Genomic DNA, 17,037 nt, shown 5'->3' on the forward strand with positions numbered 1-17,037 from the left:
CTCTTGCCTTCACTGGCCGGACAATCTGTCTCTCTTGCCTTCACTGGCTGGACAGTCTGTTTCTCCTGCCTTCACTGGCCAGACAGTCTGTCTTTCCTGCCTTCACTGGCTGGACAATCTGTCTCTCTTGCCTTCACTGGCCGGACAGTTTGTCTCTCTTGCCTTCACTGGCTGGACAGTCTGTCTCTCCTGCCTTCATTGGCCGGACAATCTGTCTCTCTTGCCTTCACTGGCCGGACAATCTGTCTCTCTTGCTTTCACTGGCTGGACAGTCTGTCTCTCCTGCCTTCACTGGCCAGACAGTCTGTCTTTCCTGCCTTCACTGGCTGGACAGTCTGTCTCTCTTGCCTTCACTGGCCGGACAATCTGTCTCTCTTGCCTTCACTGGCCGGACAATCTGTCTCTCTTGCCTTCACTGGCCAGACAGTCTGTCTCTCTTGCCTTCACTGGCTGGACAGTCTGTCTCTCCTGCCTTCACTGGCTGGACAGTCTGTCTCTCCTGCCTTCGCTGGCTGGACAGTCTGTCCCACTTGCCTTCACTGGCCGGACATCTGTCTCTCTTGCCTTCACTGGCCGGACAATCTGTCTCTCTTGCCTTCACTTACTTATTCAAAAATTATTCTGTATTCACTGAAAAAATCATATTTGATTAACCACGTTCAAATTTTGTCACCGCAATAACGAAATCATAATCAAAATAAAAAAATAATAAAAATTCATAAAATTTAAAAAAGTAAATTTAAAAAAACAATTAAAAAATACCATAACACTCAAATTAATAATAATTAGAACGAGTCTGTATAATTTGAATATCGACGCCATTATTTTTTAGCATTTTTCGAATATACAGCCGCCATATTGGGTTTCGTTATATTCAAATACGACGTCCCAATTGTTAATTTATGATCAACTTCTTAAAATGTATCATGTGCGACGCTTTTTCCCCGGTCTCGCAATCCGGTGGAGGGCTATCGTGGATTGGCAGCACGCACAACTAATTCCGACACTAAAAGATTGGGCGCCAGGTGCGACGGATCGCACCACCGTACACTAATATGTCTGACGCGATATTCCCGGCAATACTTCAGGGCGTAGGGCTCTTTCAGGGAATTCGGAGAGAGGCGTCACGCAATCAATCACACACAAAAGAATAATAATAATAACAAAATATATTTAGTCAGGTAATATCAGGTGAAGGTATAATCGGTCTGAGTCTCTCGTATTACCGCAACAATGTCGGCTAGACTGACGCACAAATGCCGCAGGCGCAATAAGTGCACGCGGTAATGTCGACTATTAAACACGGTAGATTAACGCACGCGAAGTTATCAACGCAACAGACAAACGCAGACGAACACCCGAAAGCTTAACAGAAACAATGACGATTCAGGTATCGCGGTACCTGGCTTCGAACTCACAACGAACTCACGTCACGAGGCCGACGAACCGACTCGCCGCACCTTCGGTTGCTCCTTCAACGCGCACCCGGGCCACCTCGATTCCGCACGACGCAAAAATTATGGGCGATCTCGCCGAGTCGACCACGCTGGCCGGCGATTGCCCCCGAACACGAAATAAGGACTCGTATCGCGGACGATCCCGCGGCTTGCCACGCGAATCCCGAATTCTCTCGCAAGCACGGAGATTCTGCGGCCCCGCGCCGATCCCGTCAATCTTTCCGTCCCGCCAAACACAATATTCGCTGTCCTCGAGGGCCCGGATACGTTACTCAAGTACGAGGGCGAGTGCCCTTCAAATTACATGACTACTCGCGGCTCGCCGTTACCCGCACAACTCGCTCCCATTATCGCCACGCAAGGCATCACTCTCAATAATATGGCCAAGACGCGACACGATTACGAACATAAACTCTAACAGAATGGAACGCAACACGATTACGAATATGAACACCATGAAACGCGACACGATTACTTACATTCACGCAACGAGACGCTTTACAATTCGACCCGATTGATCCGACTCACACATCTCAACGCCACGCGACTGTCGGCCGTGGCGGTGCTCGCGAGGAGGGCACGATTGGTCTCTACGCACTAGAGAGCTCACTCTCGGCAAGGTTCTGGCACGATTTCCACTCGACTCTACTTTAATGCGAGCGCAAGGTAACGCACGCTCTGATCTCGCTGTCCACGGGTAATCCTGCGGCGCTCAGGTAACCGATGTGTGCCATGGGCCGATGCCTCGAGCGAACCCTCCTTTCTTAACGCGGGGACGCCAGAGTGGTGACCTTACAATGCGTCGTCGTCCCTTCGGTAGTCCGGGCAGCTCGGGATCCGGGAGATGCTTCCCGTTCTTTAGCCGGCACGACAGTGTCGGAAACGATAGCCTGCCGGGATCGCGCCGGTTCCCCGCGCTTGCGCTGCAGCGTGCCGCTCGACCGGATTGCCGATCCTAGCGCTTCCTGCGCCTAGGCCACACGTGCGCCGCTCCTTCCGGGGGCGCCACTCCAATTCTAAGGCGCTCTCATCGGCGCCTTAGCTCCTCGCGCGCCTCCCCGCCCGGCGGCGCCGCTCCAACTACCTCCGATCCGGCGCGGGCTTTTCGAATCACCGGCTGTCCGGGCCGCGATGATCGAGTCGGCGTTCGGGGTCAGGCTGGCGTTCCGCTCGGGGGTGTCCCGGGGTCTTCCAGATCGTTATCCTGCCGCTGTCACGACCGAGTGCGGAGTGAACTCCGGCCGGCGACGCTCATGCACTTGCGGGGAGGTCCGGGCGATCCGACTTTCAGCCATGTCCCCTGGCTATCTCCTTAATCCTCTGCCCTTCCTCGTTGCGGCTTCCGGCCGTTACAGTTGACTCCGGCCACCACCGGCAATCCCTTAAAAACTTAACAGCTAATTAGACCAATTAATTACGCGACCGCCCTCCTCTCGCTCTAACGAGGAGGCATCCCCGAATTCCCCTCGGCCGAGCCCGTCCGGGAAGGAGACGCGACTTGTCACGTCACACATGATATAAATTTTCATAAAAATTGAACGCAGTTTGTACGTTTTAAAGAACGAAATAGTTATTTTTTAGCATTTCATGGATAATTTAGCCGCCATATTGGTTTTGGACAAACTAAAAATTTATTTTTTCCATGGATTTAATGCTAACTACTAAATAAACCCATTAACACATTTTTCTATGACAGTCTATAACTTCCAAGTAACGATTTCATCTGTCGTACCTCGTTACCCGCAGACTTCGGCCACCATATTGGGGTCCGCCATGTTGATTTTTCAAAGGCCACAGCTCAACTAAAACTACATATGTGTAGCTATAAAATGAGCCCCGAAGGAATTTTTTTAGGTAACCCCAATTTTTGGACAGGGGGGTGTCTGATTTCACGGAGAATGCCCCATATACATATTATTACATATATATCAGGTTATTCGACATAAATAAATATATAAAATATGATATTTATATAAATATATTTAACTTACGGTTACGAAAGATACTTTATTTGCCCCAAAGGGGCCTTAAAGGGCTTTTTGAGGAACGTTCCCAAACCTTTACAAAATTTACAATAATTTACATAAAATTAAATACATATAATTTATTATAGACATATTCTTCTTCAATCCTTTTCGCTGTCTCGTCCTCCTTGGTCCTCTTTCGTTGAATTGTTGGATCATCCTTTTTCCTTTCCCACTTTCCTCCCTTCTCCAACTCGTCTCATTTCCTCTACTGCTTTCATCCATTCCTCTCCCTCACCCTTTTCTCCCAGTAATCTCCCGCCACATCCTGCCACCCCTCTCCTTCCCACTTCTCCCATCTCGTACATTTCTTTCATATATGTTCCCATGTTTCCTCTTCCCTCCCACATATCCTGCATTTTTTATCCTCCTCATTTCCCCAGTATAGTCTCTCCCTCACTTCGTTACAAAGTCTAAATCTTGCAACCCTGCTCCATCTTGCTTCCTCCCATCCCTTCTTTAGATAGTCCGGAATCCCGTCCTTCCTTATACTCTTATACCATCTATTGTAATTCGATCCCATAATCTTTTCCATCTTTTCTTGTTTCTTCTTCCATTTCTCTTTCCTCTCCAATGCCTCCTTTTCTAATTCCTCTTCCCCTTTCACTTCTACTCCGATCCCTTCCAGATAGTCCTTTCTCTCCTGTTTCCATCTTCCTATTATCCTTCTCCTCTTCCATCTTTTTTTTTCTTCCAAACATTTTCTCGCTATTTCACCTTCTCTACCTTCTTCCAGTTTTCTTTTAAACTTCCACGCTCTCTTACTTGCTCTAGCTCTCATCTTTTCCCTTTCTAATTCATCTCTAACCATATATCCTGGCGTTCTCCAGTTTAGTCCAAGAACCCATCTGAGATACCTCTCATGAATACCTTCTACTCCCTCCTTTCCTTTTATCCCCATATTTCTGCCCCGTATCCCATCACCGTCCATATCAGGGTGTCATATAGCCACATCCTTCTTTTGCAGTCCTTTTTCCACATCCTCTTCCCTATCCCCCACACTTCTGTCATTACTCTTGCTGCCTTCCTTCTTCTCTCTCTAATATGCGCTTCCTGCCCTCCATTCTTCTTTAACGTATACCCCAAGTATTTGAATTCATTGACCTCCTCTAACTTCCTTCCCTCATCTACAGTCATATTTCTTCTTCCTTCCTTCTCCCTTTCTAAACCTCATTATCTTTGTCTTCTTTATACTCAGTGTTAGACCTTTCCCGTCTAGATATCCCTCTAACCTGCTTATCATTGATCTCATTTCCTGTTCCTCCTCCGCCAGCAGCTCCGCTATATCATAGTTGTCTATTCACCAAGTAGTTCAATGCAAATATCCATCGTCCCCATTTCTTTTCTAAATCCTGCCTGGTTATCTGGTATCAAATTCTTCGTTTCAACTTCCTTCCTTATCCTTTCTGCCAGTATCGCTGTGTAGATCTTGTACATCGACGACATGATAGTTATCCCTCTAAAATCCTTCACCTCTCGCCCCTCTTTTTCTTTACTATTGGGATTACTTCACCTTCCTTCCATTGCTCCGGCCAGCCTTCCCCCCTCCAGACCCGTTTGCATATTTCCCATATCCATTTCACCATTTCTTCTCCTCCAAATTTCTACGCTTCGTTCGGTATCCCATCATTGCCTATTGCTTTTCCTGTTTTCAATTTCTTTATTACCATTCTTACCTCATCTAGTTCTATCTCTTCCTTCTCCTGTCTGCCACCTCCTCCTTCTCCATTCACCACCCTGTTCTCCACTCCACCCATTAATTCCATGAAGTATTCCTTCCTCACTCTGCCTATCAATTCCCATACCTTTCCTTCCGTTCTCGCTTCTCCTATCTCTCTGATCATCTTTCCTTTTTCTCCTTTTTCTTTCTTTCGCACATTTCCCTATACTCCTTCTTTCTTTCTCTGTATCTTTTCGCCTCTCCTTTTTCTTTTCTCCATTTCCTTAGTTCTCTCCTCACTCCCCTCTTTCTCTCTCTGCATTCCTCATCCCACCACCCTCTTCTGTTCTTGTTAGCCCCTTTTATTCTTTTTTTCATTCTCCTCTATTACTCTTCTTATCTTCGACGTTCTTTCCTCTGTTTCCTCTTGCAGATCTTTTTTTCCTCCAATCATACCTTGCAACCGGTTGTAATGTTACACCAGGCTGCAAAACAATCCTTGACGACTGTCATGTCAAGCCAAAAGTCCAGCCAGTCTCAGAGCGTGGCAGAGGTCAGCCAGACAGCTGATCCGATCCGAACCAAGGGGCAGCAAAAGCAGGTAGCGGAGGATGTGTCAGACGCGGTGACCAGGCCATCCACGCCGAGTCCAAAAAGCCCTGTGAGCGAGCCATTGACGCAGAGCGAGGCTGAAACGTTGACGGAATTGCCAGAAGCAGAGGCGACATCATGTCCAGCACGCAGGTAAAATAATTCCTGAAAACCGAATGAGATTTGTCCGTTAAGGATTAATCTAATAAATAATAAAAACTTACCTGATTCCTATCATAACCTACATGTAAATACACGCGTGTTTATATCTATGCGAGATTAGAGATAAGACATTCGCCATGGAATATTTGAGTGAAATTACATTAATATTGGCGATACTGTTCTTTGCCGCGATGGTAATACTATTTTACTACGAGTTACACCGAATAATGCAATCGAATATGTGAGAATGCTGTTTTAAATTACGGGAAACGTAATTATTCGTGTATTCGAAATAGATTCGTTGAATAGAGTCAGATTGCGCGTTAATAAAGACAGTTTCAAAGTTCTGTGATGATCGAATCGATTACGTGATGAAAGTGAGATTACGAATTAAGAGCTTGAGACACTTAAAAATGGTAAAATATTATTCAATTTGTCGTACCAAACGCGAACATATAGTTTTTGTGCGATATAAGCCACGCATTCCATGTGCGGACATAAAGGGTTAAGATTTAGAGATTTTGATATCCGATGGATAATTTTATGTTATTAAAGCGAAAGTATCGTTAGATAGTAGAGACGAGTCGATCTAGTCGATCCGCGAAACGATCCAAGGTCAATTCCGGAAAGTAGCTGTCAAAGGGTTAAGACCGAGGCGCGCGGATGAACAAACTTTCACAATTGTTCACCGATCGAGCTCTACGAGGGCTTAAATTGTTCCTTGTGATTAAAATAAGCGATACGTATAGTTTTTATTTGAGATTTACCCTTGTTATAGATTTTCATATATTAAAGTCGAAACTTCGAACGAAGCGACGGATCGTTATTATGACGATAGATTTGCATTCTGGGCAATGTAATGAGCAAACCCAGATACTTTTTACGGTAAATTTTACATTAATACGGAAATTTACCGATCGAGGTGATACTTTGCGATATCTTTAATTATGCCACTTTATTGCGATATTTTGATTTGAATGTACTTAGACAAGTCCAGTGAACGACATTCATTCGCGAAAAACCGCGTTTTCAAGCGAACAAAGATTTTCATTCATTGACACTCGAGATAGCTAAAATCCGTAATTCGGATAAATCATCGATAATTACGGTAAATTCTTATTTAAACAAGTAAACCAAAGAGTGCCATATGATTTTTAAGTCAAATTTTATATTACATAACATAGTCGTATATAGACGTGTTCGCCTAAAAACTAACTTGCGTAATTTTAAGTTTTATCAATATATTACGATATATTTGTGTTAGTGACACGAAATAAAGCCATTTAACTTTACAGAACGAAAATCGAGCCGTTAATAAAAAAGTTGACCTGAAATCTGAGATTTCGTAGATTTCGTAGTTTTTGATAATAAAACGGACTAAATTGCCTTAAATACATTGGATTGACTTAAGATTCGATAATCTTAATAAAGATTTGCAAAATGTTCGTTTTCCAAGATATTTATTATTGTAGGTTGGAACCGGTGGCTGAAGTCACCGTTCCAAAGTCGGATCCTTTGCGCCAGCAGGTCGCGTACGAGCCGATGGACCAATTGGAGGTGATTCCCAGAGATCCCAACGCCGTACGACCGAGCGAGGAGACGGACCAATCAATGGGTCTGACCGCGGCCGAGGTACAGCTCTTCATGAGTAACAACGACGCGGAGCAGCTGGACCTGTTCCAAGAAGTGCCCGAGGCCGTAGCGGAGCAGATAGTGAGGGAGTGCGGGGAACAGCCCGCTGGACCAGAGAATAACGACGAGGGCCAATCGAGAGACGAGGAGAAGGACGACGATCAGCCGGACCAATCGACAACGTCGGAGATAGCGGCGGGAGCAGCCATTGCCTCGTAAACCAAAATCCCGTCACGGTTGCGCGATTAAGTCAATTTGGACAGACAGCCAATCAGAAAGGTTGCGCAGAAATCTACCGTGTGTAGAGACCTTAAGTTTTATTTTGAGTGTTTAATTCTATTCCGTTTACGAACGAATTCATTTTATTTTATTTTATTTTATTGTTTGTTTTGACATAATTAAGTCATTCTAGAGTGTTTTACGCGAATTGCGAGACGAGAGACCCAAGTGGTTTAATCTTATATCTATATAGCGACAAACGCATGTATTGGCGATTAAGGGAGCGTCGGTGATTAAAAATAAGTTTATTTTATAAACGATACGCTTGAGCGAACACGAAAAACCTTTCCATCCAATCCCACGCATCCCGAGTGAATTATCATAAGAAGCGAGGACAGAGCCATCGTGAGAGCCAATCAAAGGCCATGGACTCTGATAAATTCAGAATTTTAGTACTTTCATTCATTTTTATACTTTTTGCAATTTCTATTATCTGCATACTACTTTTGGCTTATTCGCATTCAGCAAGAGCATATCAACCCTATTATTTAACGTAGAGTCATTGAAGTCAGCGAGATGCGGCTTAAGGAGTACCTAGTGGTCACTCTGATTATATTCATACCTTTGATTATTAGTTTTCCAGACATTCACATAGTAAGCATGATATTCACTCTTTATACCTTATATATTTTATTATTAAGCCTCGAGATCGATCCAAGATTGATTCCCGACGAGCGATGAACCAATCACGTCAACTTAAGCGTGTATTGCGTCCGAGGACCAATAGCGTCCGTTCTATGTAACTTCAGTTTTAATTATGCATGTTTCACAGTTTTATTAGAGTTTTGACAGAATGTCGAACTACGACAGCCAATGGAGCGAAGCCCTGATAATTTTATATCGATTCGTCGAGTTTTACTTTGATTTACCTATTTCACACACTTTGTTGTCAACGAGAGCCAATAGGAGCGAATCCTGGCTAATTTCATGTTGTTTAGTTTATTTCAAACTTTTCTATCAATATCTAAGGCCTTCAGCCAATCAGAGCGCATTGCGCGACTCAGTCGAACGAACGCAGCGATCCGACCAATGAGAAACGAGCACGGCTCGAAACAGCGAGATTCGCATTGTAACGCGTTTATATCGTTCAATTATCTTTAATTTTATGTTTTCCCTGTCGAAACGATTAAGATTTATTATTTTATAATATGCGATACGCATTGGATATACTTACCGTCGGAATACTTACCGATGACGATTTCCCGTCCAATGATTGGGCGAGACGATCCCACGAAATCCGGTACCTGAAAGAAAAGGAGAATTAACAAAAGATTGATTCTAGTACGTGTTACTTACCTGCGTAATGTCGGATCGTCAAAATGACCTATGATTGGTCACTCGGAACCGCTCCGAGTGACTGGCCCGCGAACACGCACTTTGTGCTGTTGCGACGGCTGGCATTGGTTGACGCATCGCGAAGACCGCAGCGAGAGCCCATGTCCGCCGTCCAATAGGGATTCAGCATCGTGATTGAGCTGAGCCAGTCAACCGGCTCAGTTAGTTGCCTATTGGCCAAACGACACTCAATGGATCGTGTCGCCCGCAAGACCGCGACGCGATTGGCCGAGTGCGAGAAGGCGCGCGAAATGCACGAGACTCGCGCCCAAAAGAGCGGCATGACGCCTGCGCGAGTAGCCATAGTGGGAGAACGAGACCCGTTCCTCCGGGACAGTCCATCGCCGGCATTCGAAGCGGCAACTCGTATTCGGTTCCGCGAGAAACATTCGATCCCGATCGGCTTATCCCGTTGTCCGCTAGCGACATTAGCGTGATACTTATTGTAATTGAATCGTGTTTGCGCGATAACGGGTGTTAATTGTGCGACACGCGAACGACAGAGAGTCGAATTAAGCTCAATATCGTCGGTACCGTTGAGAACGTGTCCGCGATCGTAGCACATGCTGTAAACCAAGAATATATTAAATTGTTATTTGTTTATAATAAAACAAAGACTCTTTATTCGCGACCCCAGTGAACATCCTGTCCGATTATCCGTGAATTACGTGCGCTTAACAAGGGCGTGGTCGATGGCCTTGAACACGTCCGCGGCGTAGAAAACGGCAGCCGTTACGCTGGAAGGAAGGAAGGGGCAACGCATAGCAGCAGGGTTTCTGTGTTGAACCATAAAATACAGTAGCGACCGTAATTTCCAGCCCAAGTAGTAAGTGGCTATTTATTCAATTTTAGCAGCGTCAATCGTTGTTCCGGTCACAAGGTCAGTACCTCGATTTGAGTACCGAGAGTTTGACGTCGAAATTAACGACAGAAATGGAAATACGACTACTTTCCTCGTTACATGGCGTTATTTCACCAATGGTTATTGTGTGTTAACAGTATTTTATCGAAGTACCTGAAAAGGGGAAATTTTGAGTTGATTAAACCTGTTTTTTTTATACGATTATCATTATTCGATACTTACCTGATGATGATTGTGATGATCCAGCGCGGAAACAGCGTACCTGAAAATAAAGAGAGAATTAATAAGAATGTTAAAGATAGAGTTTTGCAATGCGTTGTTTAAAATGGAAATGAGTTAAGTTGTATTGAAATAAAGTAATTTGTTAATGAATAACGTATTTTGCATTAAAATAATTAGAGATTTCATGTAATTCGGGTGCGTAAAAATATATTATTATGGATCATCATTCTAAGATATATTTGCGTTAATATTAGTGTTTTAGCTGAAAATAAAGACACGCATATCATACAATTGTCATTCTCGTTGTTTAAAATATTAAAATTGATAAATTCAAAGTTTTTATAATGTTGCGTGAGACGCACAGGCCTGTTCCAGGAAAAAAATTATTTACGACATCGCGAGTAACGGAAAAAGAGAGACACTTGTATGATAGAGCGAGAGGGAGATCACCCGACGCGGTGGGCGTGTTCACCGAAGCACCGACTGCGCATGCGGCGACCCAAAGTGGGGATGCCGAGGGGAGTCATCGAGGTCTTTTCTCAGAGAACCTTCGTAACGAACGGACGTGTTTTGTCGCGAGTGCGTGATACTTAGAATATTTTCGTTATTCAAGAACCGAATAAAGCGAATGAGAAAGACAAGTTTCGCGATACGCGAATACCATTGAAAAGTCTGTATTTATCGTACGCGTTCACGAATATGTAAACCGAATATATTTTTGCTAATCACAAGTTCGAGAGACTGTACCCGGGCAACACCCGTGAAGTGTTCAAATTTATATTCCGCTATTTAAACAATAAATTAATATATTATTGTTTTCGTTAAATTGATACGAATCGAAATTATTTTGCGGAACTTTTCCTCATCTTAATCCTTGATCGACTTTTATGGACCGAGTGATTGTGCGTGACTACAGCCGAGGACATAGTCTATAAATCGCACATAGCTACGAAGAGTGATCGTCGTACATCTTGATGATAGACAGGAAGGAAGGAAGTTACAAGGCCATCGACGAGCATCGTTGGTTCTCAAACGTTCTACGTTCGTGCGTTAAACGTAGTGGCGACCGATAATTTCAACTCAAAGTGAGTTTCTCTCAATATTAGACCGCGAGTTCGGCCACAACCTAGCCTCTCCCTAAATTGTGTTTTTCCCTCTTCGCTCCATATCCCTCTTCTTCTCATTCTTTCCGCTTCTCTCCTTCTTTGCTTTCCTTTCGGGCTACCTCTCACCCAGAGTATTAATGGGTGATGGTCTGAGGGTGCAGTCCCATTAAGCACGGATCGGAATGACGGATCGGATTCTGCTAGGAAATTCTAGTGAATTCTTGATCCCGCTATTCCTTTCGATCGGAACGCGTATATTTCCTCAATTCTGGACGGATCGGGCGGGTGTTTCTGCCCGCGCAAGGTTTAAAATGCCGTTGTATTGGAAAAATTTCATCTCCGAATTGTTCCAATTCACGTGGTGTGCGTGCTGTGCATTTTAAAAGGATTTCGTACGTTATAACAACAAGCTAAAATTCTACAAGATGAGTACCAACAATCATAAAAAAGGGCCGGTAATAATAATTTTAAATATAGGTTATATGATTATAGTTTTGTTTGTTTACCAAAGAAAACCTGAAATTGACACCTCTATTGACAAAATCTGTGGACATGTCGACAAACCACATGGTAGTAATACTTTTTTTATATTATTGAACGCATATATGTGGATTTTTTTCACAATGTGGTTTTACCACATTGTTTTTCCATATGGTTTTCACCGCATGATTTTCAGCACTTAGATATTTTCAATACGAACAACATATCAAATATTATGCGATTCATGTAGTTACATGTGTTTATATTTGCAGGCTGTAAAATGCGGTTACTGTGGGCAGATAATGTACGGATCCTGTGCGGAGATTCAAGCCCATAAGTGCTTCAAAAGCTATGATAAAAGTATTCATGTCCTCGTTGTCGACGAGAAGGGGCGTGCTACAACGAGTAATTTTATTTGCAAGCAAATATCTTTCAACATTTGTTTGCAAAAATTAAATATATTTAATAAGTATATAATTTATGTCTAAACAGGATTGAAGGAAGTAGGAGAAAGTACGCAGAGAGACGCACTACCATCAGAGAGTAGCAATGAGTCTACTTCATACTCGGCAGACATCATGGACGAGATGCTCATCGATGCCGTAGAGCAGAGACCAGGTCTATGGAATTAAAAGTTGCCAGTTCAAAAGCGAAGCTCCTGTGTACGAGGAGAATTGTGGGATGAAGTCTTTAATAATCTTGGTAATATATATAATCATTTTACTTTGTTTTATGTACTCATAAATGTATATTTAATCTGCACTCGCAAATGGGCTAATGTACGTTTCCCAGATAGCACAGCTGATCTTTATGAATTCAAAAAGATCTGAATCTGATCTTTATGAATTCATAAAATCAACTGTGCTATCTGGGTTGTATTCGTGTAAGCGAGCTGTAGCGGGATTTTATAACTCCGACAGTTTTATTATTATATATGCGCAGGTATTATATATGTTAAAAAGCTGCGCAATGATATCGAAACTCGTTAAGGGTTTACAGAATCCCGCCTCTGAATTCGTAATTTAAACTAGGGATTTTCAGGTTTTAAAGATGTAGCGTGGATGAAATCTCGATGAACATACCTGAGGGACTGCTATTCAAAAGCTCGTAAAAAAATGAAAGGTTACGTACGCAGCGGATCGGGTGCGGAAGCGGGACATCCGCAGAAAAGTACATTCCGCTTCTATTCAAGGATGCAATTTCTAGACGAGGCTGCACAAGAAACCCCGTACGTAATAACTTGTCTTATATGGAGGGGTAAAAGCTATAGTGGTGTAAGTTAAAATTTTATAAATATTGACTTGTGTGCATAGATGCAATTTATATATTGCACAGATTGCATCTAGGTACACAAATCAATATTTTAAAAATTTTATTTACACTACTTGCACTATGGCTTTTACCCCTCCATATATAGGCTTTAATATATAAAAAAGTACACTTTTTTACATATCTTTGCTGTTCAATTTTAGTACAACAAGCTCTCTACCACAGAACATATGTCGTGATGAAGATAATGCACGGATCCTGAACGATTTGGAATTCGAGGAATGTAATGTGTATTCTCCAATAACTTGTAGCACGCCAGACAATCCTGAAAGAACAGGAAGTTCGGCTAATTGTAGACCACGAAAAAAAAAAGTGAGCTAATTTTGAATAATTGATAATCGACACACGTCTCATAGATTTTCATAATTAATTGATACATCTTCATATCATAATTGTGTTACTTTTTTCATGGACAATCAGCTTTGTTTAACAATGTATGAAAATGTAGGAAAATTCATTACTTTGAATGCATTAAATGGAATTTTTTGTGTTACAGGAAGACAGCAGCACGATCCCGATGTGCAGGCACTGCATAACAACATATTGCAGCAGTTACTTCGCGAAAATGCGCCGAAGAAGGATGCAGTGGACAATTTTCTGGAGCAGTTGGGAGATATCCTGCGTAGATTGAGTTATCTTCGAAGAAGGCAAATGCAAGTAGAGCTGCTGCGTGTCGTTCACAGGACAGAAGACGAAGAATTAGCGGAGGCGAAACATCAAAGGCGATAAATTTTTCGTATTATTATTCTATTATATTTTGTACTATTATCATTACCTTTATCTTTCTACCAATACATTATACATTACATAATAAATAAATAAAACATTTATTTCTATTTCAATAAAACCTGATGAGTAGTTCATATTGGGGTCTAAAAAAATGAATGTTTTGTTGTTACATTACATATATGTGTATGTAAAGTTCAAAACATTGAGATGTACGATCTTGTATTTATTTATAATTCTTAGAAAAAAAAGTAGAGTTTCCGTCTTATAATAATGAGTTAATCGCAAAATTTCGCAGCAACTAATCCGACGCATTTTCGCGACAATCAACGGGCGTTTTTCCACGAGGGATCACTTTTTACATAATACATAATACATGATAGAATACTCATTGTTTAGAGCTTTTCTCCATTGCCAATCAAGTGGGTTCAAAGTTTCAAAATACGTAGCAAAAGAGTCTCTAATTCGTATAGCCTAAACGTTCCTTCGCGCACTGCAATTACGTACATTTTCAATTCCGGTCGACGTTACATTTCGATCATTGCCACTTAAAACAGAATAAGTTCTTTCCGTTGGCTCCAATTGAAGTTCGTGTTTCATTAGAAAATTATGTACAGCCGTTACAGCTTGAACGGTTAATTTAGCCGTTGAAATATGAGCGATAATTGGCCGACGAAAAATTCGCCATCTTGTCGCTAGTATCCCAAATGAACATTCTACAGTTCTTCGCGCCCGACTTAATCTATAATTAAAGATTTTCTTCGTAACAGTTAAGTTCCTACTTCGAGAGTATGGCCGCATCATATAAGATGTTAGCGGAAATGCTTCGTCTCCTACTAGGACGTATGGAAATTTGAATCCGCTATTATCCAAATGCCTGTCCGGAGGCAGTTGAAGTGATTTCGTATCCAATAGGCGAGCAAGGTCACTGCTAGCAAATACACCCGCATCGCTACGCCTTCCTTCCGCTCCGATGTCCACGATGCTGAAGCAACAATTTGCATCACTCACAGCAAGTAGATTGATGCTGTGGTTACCTTTGTAATTATAGCAGGACGAGCCACTATTCGGTGGTGCCTACAATTAACAAGAATACAATAATGTCAGATTTATTAAAAAATGTATGAAAAATAGTTGTATCAGATACGTACCTGAATGATAATGTGCTTCCCATCTATAGATCCAATGCAGTTTGGAAATTGACAGATTTTCTGAAATTCGTCAGCAACCTGTTGCCAATTGTCAGCGGTGGGTTGCAGAAAAACTTTATCTTTCAAGACCTCCCACAATGCAGTGCAAGTCTCCCTTACGATTTTGGATGCTGTATTGCATGCAATACGAAATGCATACGAATGAGATGCTAAACTGTCACCAGATGCTAACCAACGCAAAGTCAGCTGCAATCTTGTACGAGCTGAAATTGGGATTCGACAAACTTTTTCTTTCTGAATCCGTGGTCCAACTAACGTTAGCAGTTCTTCAAATACTTCCGGAGTCATTCTGAAGTAATTGAAGAACTTTTCACGATCAGTTATTTGCATCTCAATGACTAAATTGTCACTTGCACCTTGTAAATGCCTCATTTCGTGCGTAAACATTGGTCGTACCCAGAATTTCCGTTTCTTTCTTCATATTTTCCAGCTTTTGCAATAAAACGATGTAACCTAAATATAGCTTTCGCACTCTGTTGAACACCGGTACAGCATGCCAAGTTGGTAAATTGTTCGCCGTTCGCAGTATTTTTAACATAACTAATAAGACTGTTTTTCATCCATCGTTATGTGTTTCAAAATGTTATTTTTACACAGCCACGTTAAAGTTTTTCTTCTTTTTCAGTCTAGCCTTTTCAACGAGTAGTGCCTCCAGCAAGCCAAAATCCAGATATGGAACGATGTCTAGATATATATAAAATAGATGTAGAAATGAAAAGATTGTCCAAACAATACAACTTCGCTAAAAAACACGTATATAGTTAAAATAACAAACCAGAGAGCACGTGCGCACTCCAACGTAAGTTAAAACTGTCTAATATTACAAAGTATTGTTTACGTTTTTTTGACATTTTCTCTCTCAACTCAATCACGCATGTTTGTTCCGTTCCGTAAAAAGTTTCTCTACCAGTCCCATGTAGCAAAAACGGAACGGAATCTGGTTACAAAATATATTTTACTCCTACAATTCAGTATTTCAGAGTACTCAAAACAATGTTATCGGCAAGATAATTGCACAAATAATGTATGTTTATTGCTTCAGTCGCATCAAAATAACAAAATATCGACGAATAAGGCACATTTACCTGCGACCGAAGCGACGTTCCGATCCGTTTTTGCTACATGGGACTGGTAGAGAAAACTGTTACGGAACGGAACTGGAACGGACCGCTCAATTCTAGTCAATTCTAGTGAGAAATCCGATCCGTCATTCCGATCCGTGCTTAATGGGACTGCACCCTGAGTCTACCCTTTCTCCTACTTCCTATTTTTCTATTCTTTCTCTGACCTCCTCGTCCCCAATTACGTAGTTTATAACTGTCTCACCTTTCCCTCTTGTGTATGTAAATTCTCCCTCCTCATCCCCCTTCATGCCTCCATTTAGTATCACTCATCCTCTTTCCTCGATAAATTCCAGTAGTTTCCTACCATCCTTATTTACCTTTTGTCTTTAGATTTTCTCCCTCTTTCTTCCCCTCTTCCCTCGACTTCCTCTTCCCATCTTCCTTCCTCTCCTGTTCTCGCATTAAAGTCACCACCTACTATGGTCCTTACTCCTTCTCCCCCTCCTCCGTCCACTCCTTCAAACTTTCTAACTTCTTGTCTATATTGTTGTTTACATAAATTCCTATTATTCTCCATATTTCCTCTCTTATTCTTATCTTACCTTCTATTCTTCCTTCTTCCTCTACCATCCCCCTCCTTCCTTTACCTCTTCTACACTTTTCCTTATTCCTAATAACATGCCTCCGCACGCTCTACCTTTCCTGTTCTTTCTGGTCGCTATCTGTACTCTCCATCTAAATTCTTTTGGTAACTTTTCTTTCATTTTTTTTCCATCTTATTTATCTTCTTCCATCTTATTCTTCCATCAATATTAATTGTAGGCCAAATAAAAAAATACGTGTCTTCTTTTTTACGGAATTTTTTTCAGAAAAAAATTGTCAAAATAACAGAAGTGT

At 42.0% G+C, this 17,037-nt stretch overlaps 1 protein-coding gene across 1 annotated transcript; it reads right to left on the minus strand.

The window, feature by feature from the left end:
- Positions 1 to 14,302: 14,302 nt before the first annotated feature.
- LOC139823799 (uncharacterized) lies at positions 14,303 to 15,406 on the minus strand. The gene is made up of 2 exons (XM_071796288.1): positions 15,017 to 15,406; positions 14,303 to 14,942 (listed from the first exon to the last, which is right to left on the minus strand). Exons 1-2 carry the CDS (start codon positions 15,404 to 15,406, stop codon positions 14,340 to 14,342), a joined length of 993 nt encoding a protein of 330 aa, XP_071652389.1. The 3' UTR covers positions 14,303 to 14,339.
- Between the last annotated feature and the right edge of the window lie 1,631 nt (positions 15,407 to 17,037).

The sequence above is a fragment of the Temnothorax longispinosus genome, unplaced genomic scaffold (genome assembly GCF_030848805.1).
Source record: "Temnothorax longispinosus isolate EJ_2023e unplaced genomic scaffold, Tlon_JGU_v1 HiC_scaffold_18, whole genome shotgun sequence".
NCBI lineage: Eukaryota > Metazoa > Arthropoda > Insecta > Hymenoptera > Formicidae > Temnothorax > Temnothorax longispinosus.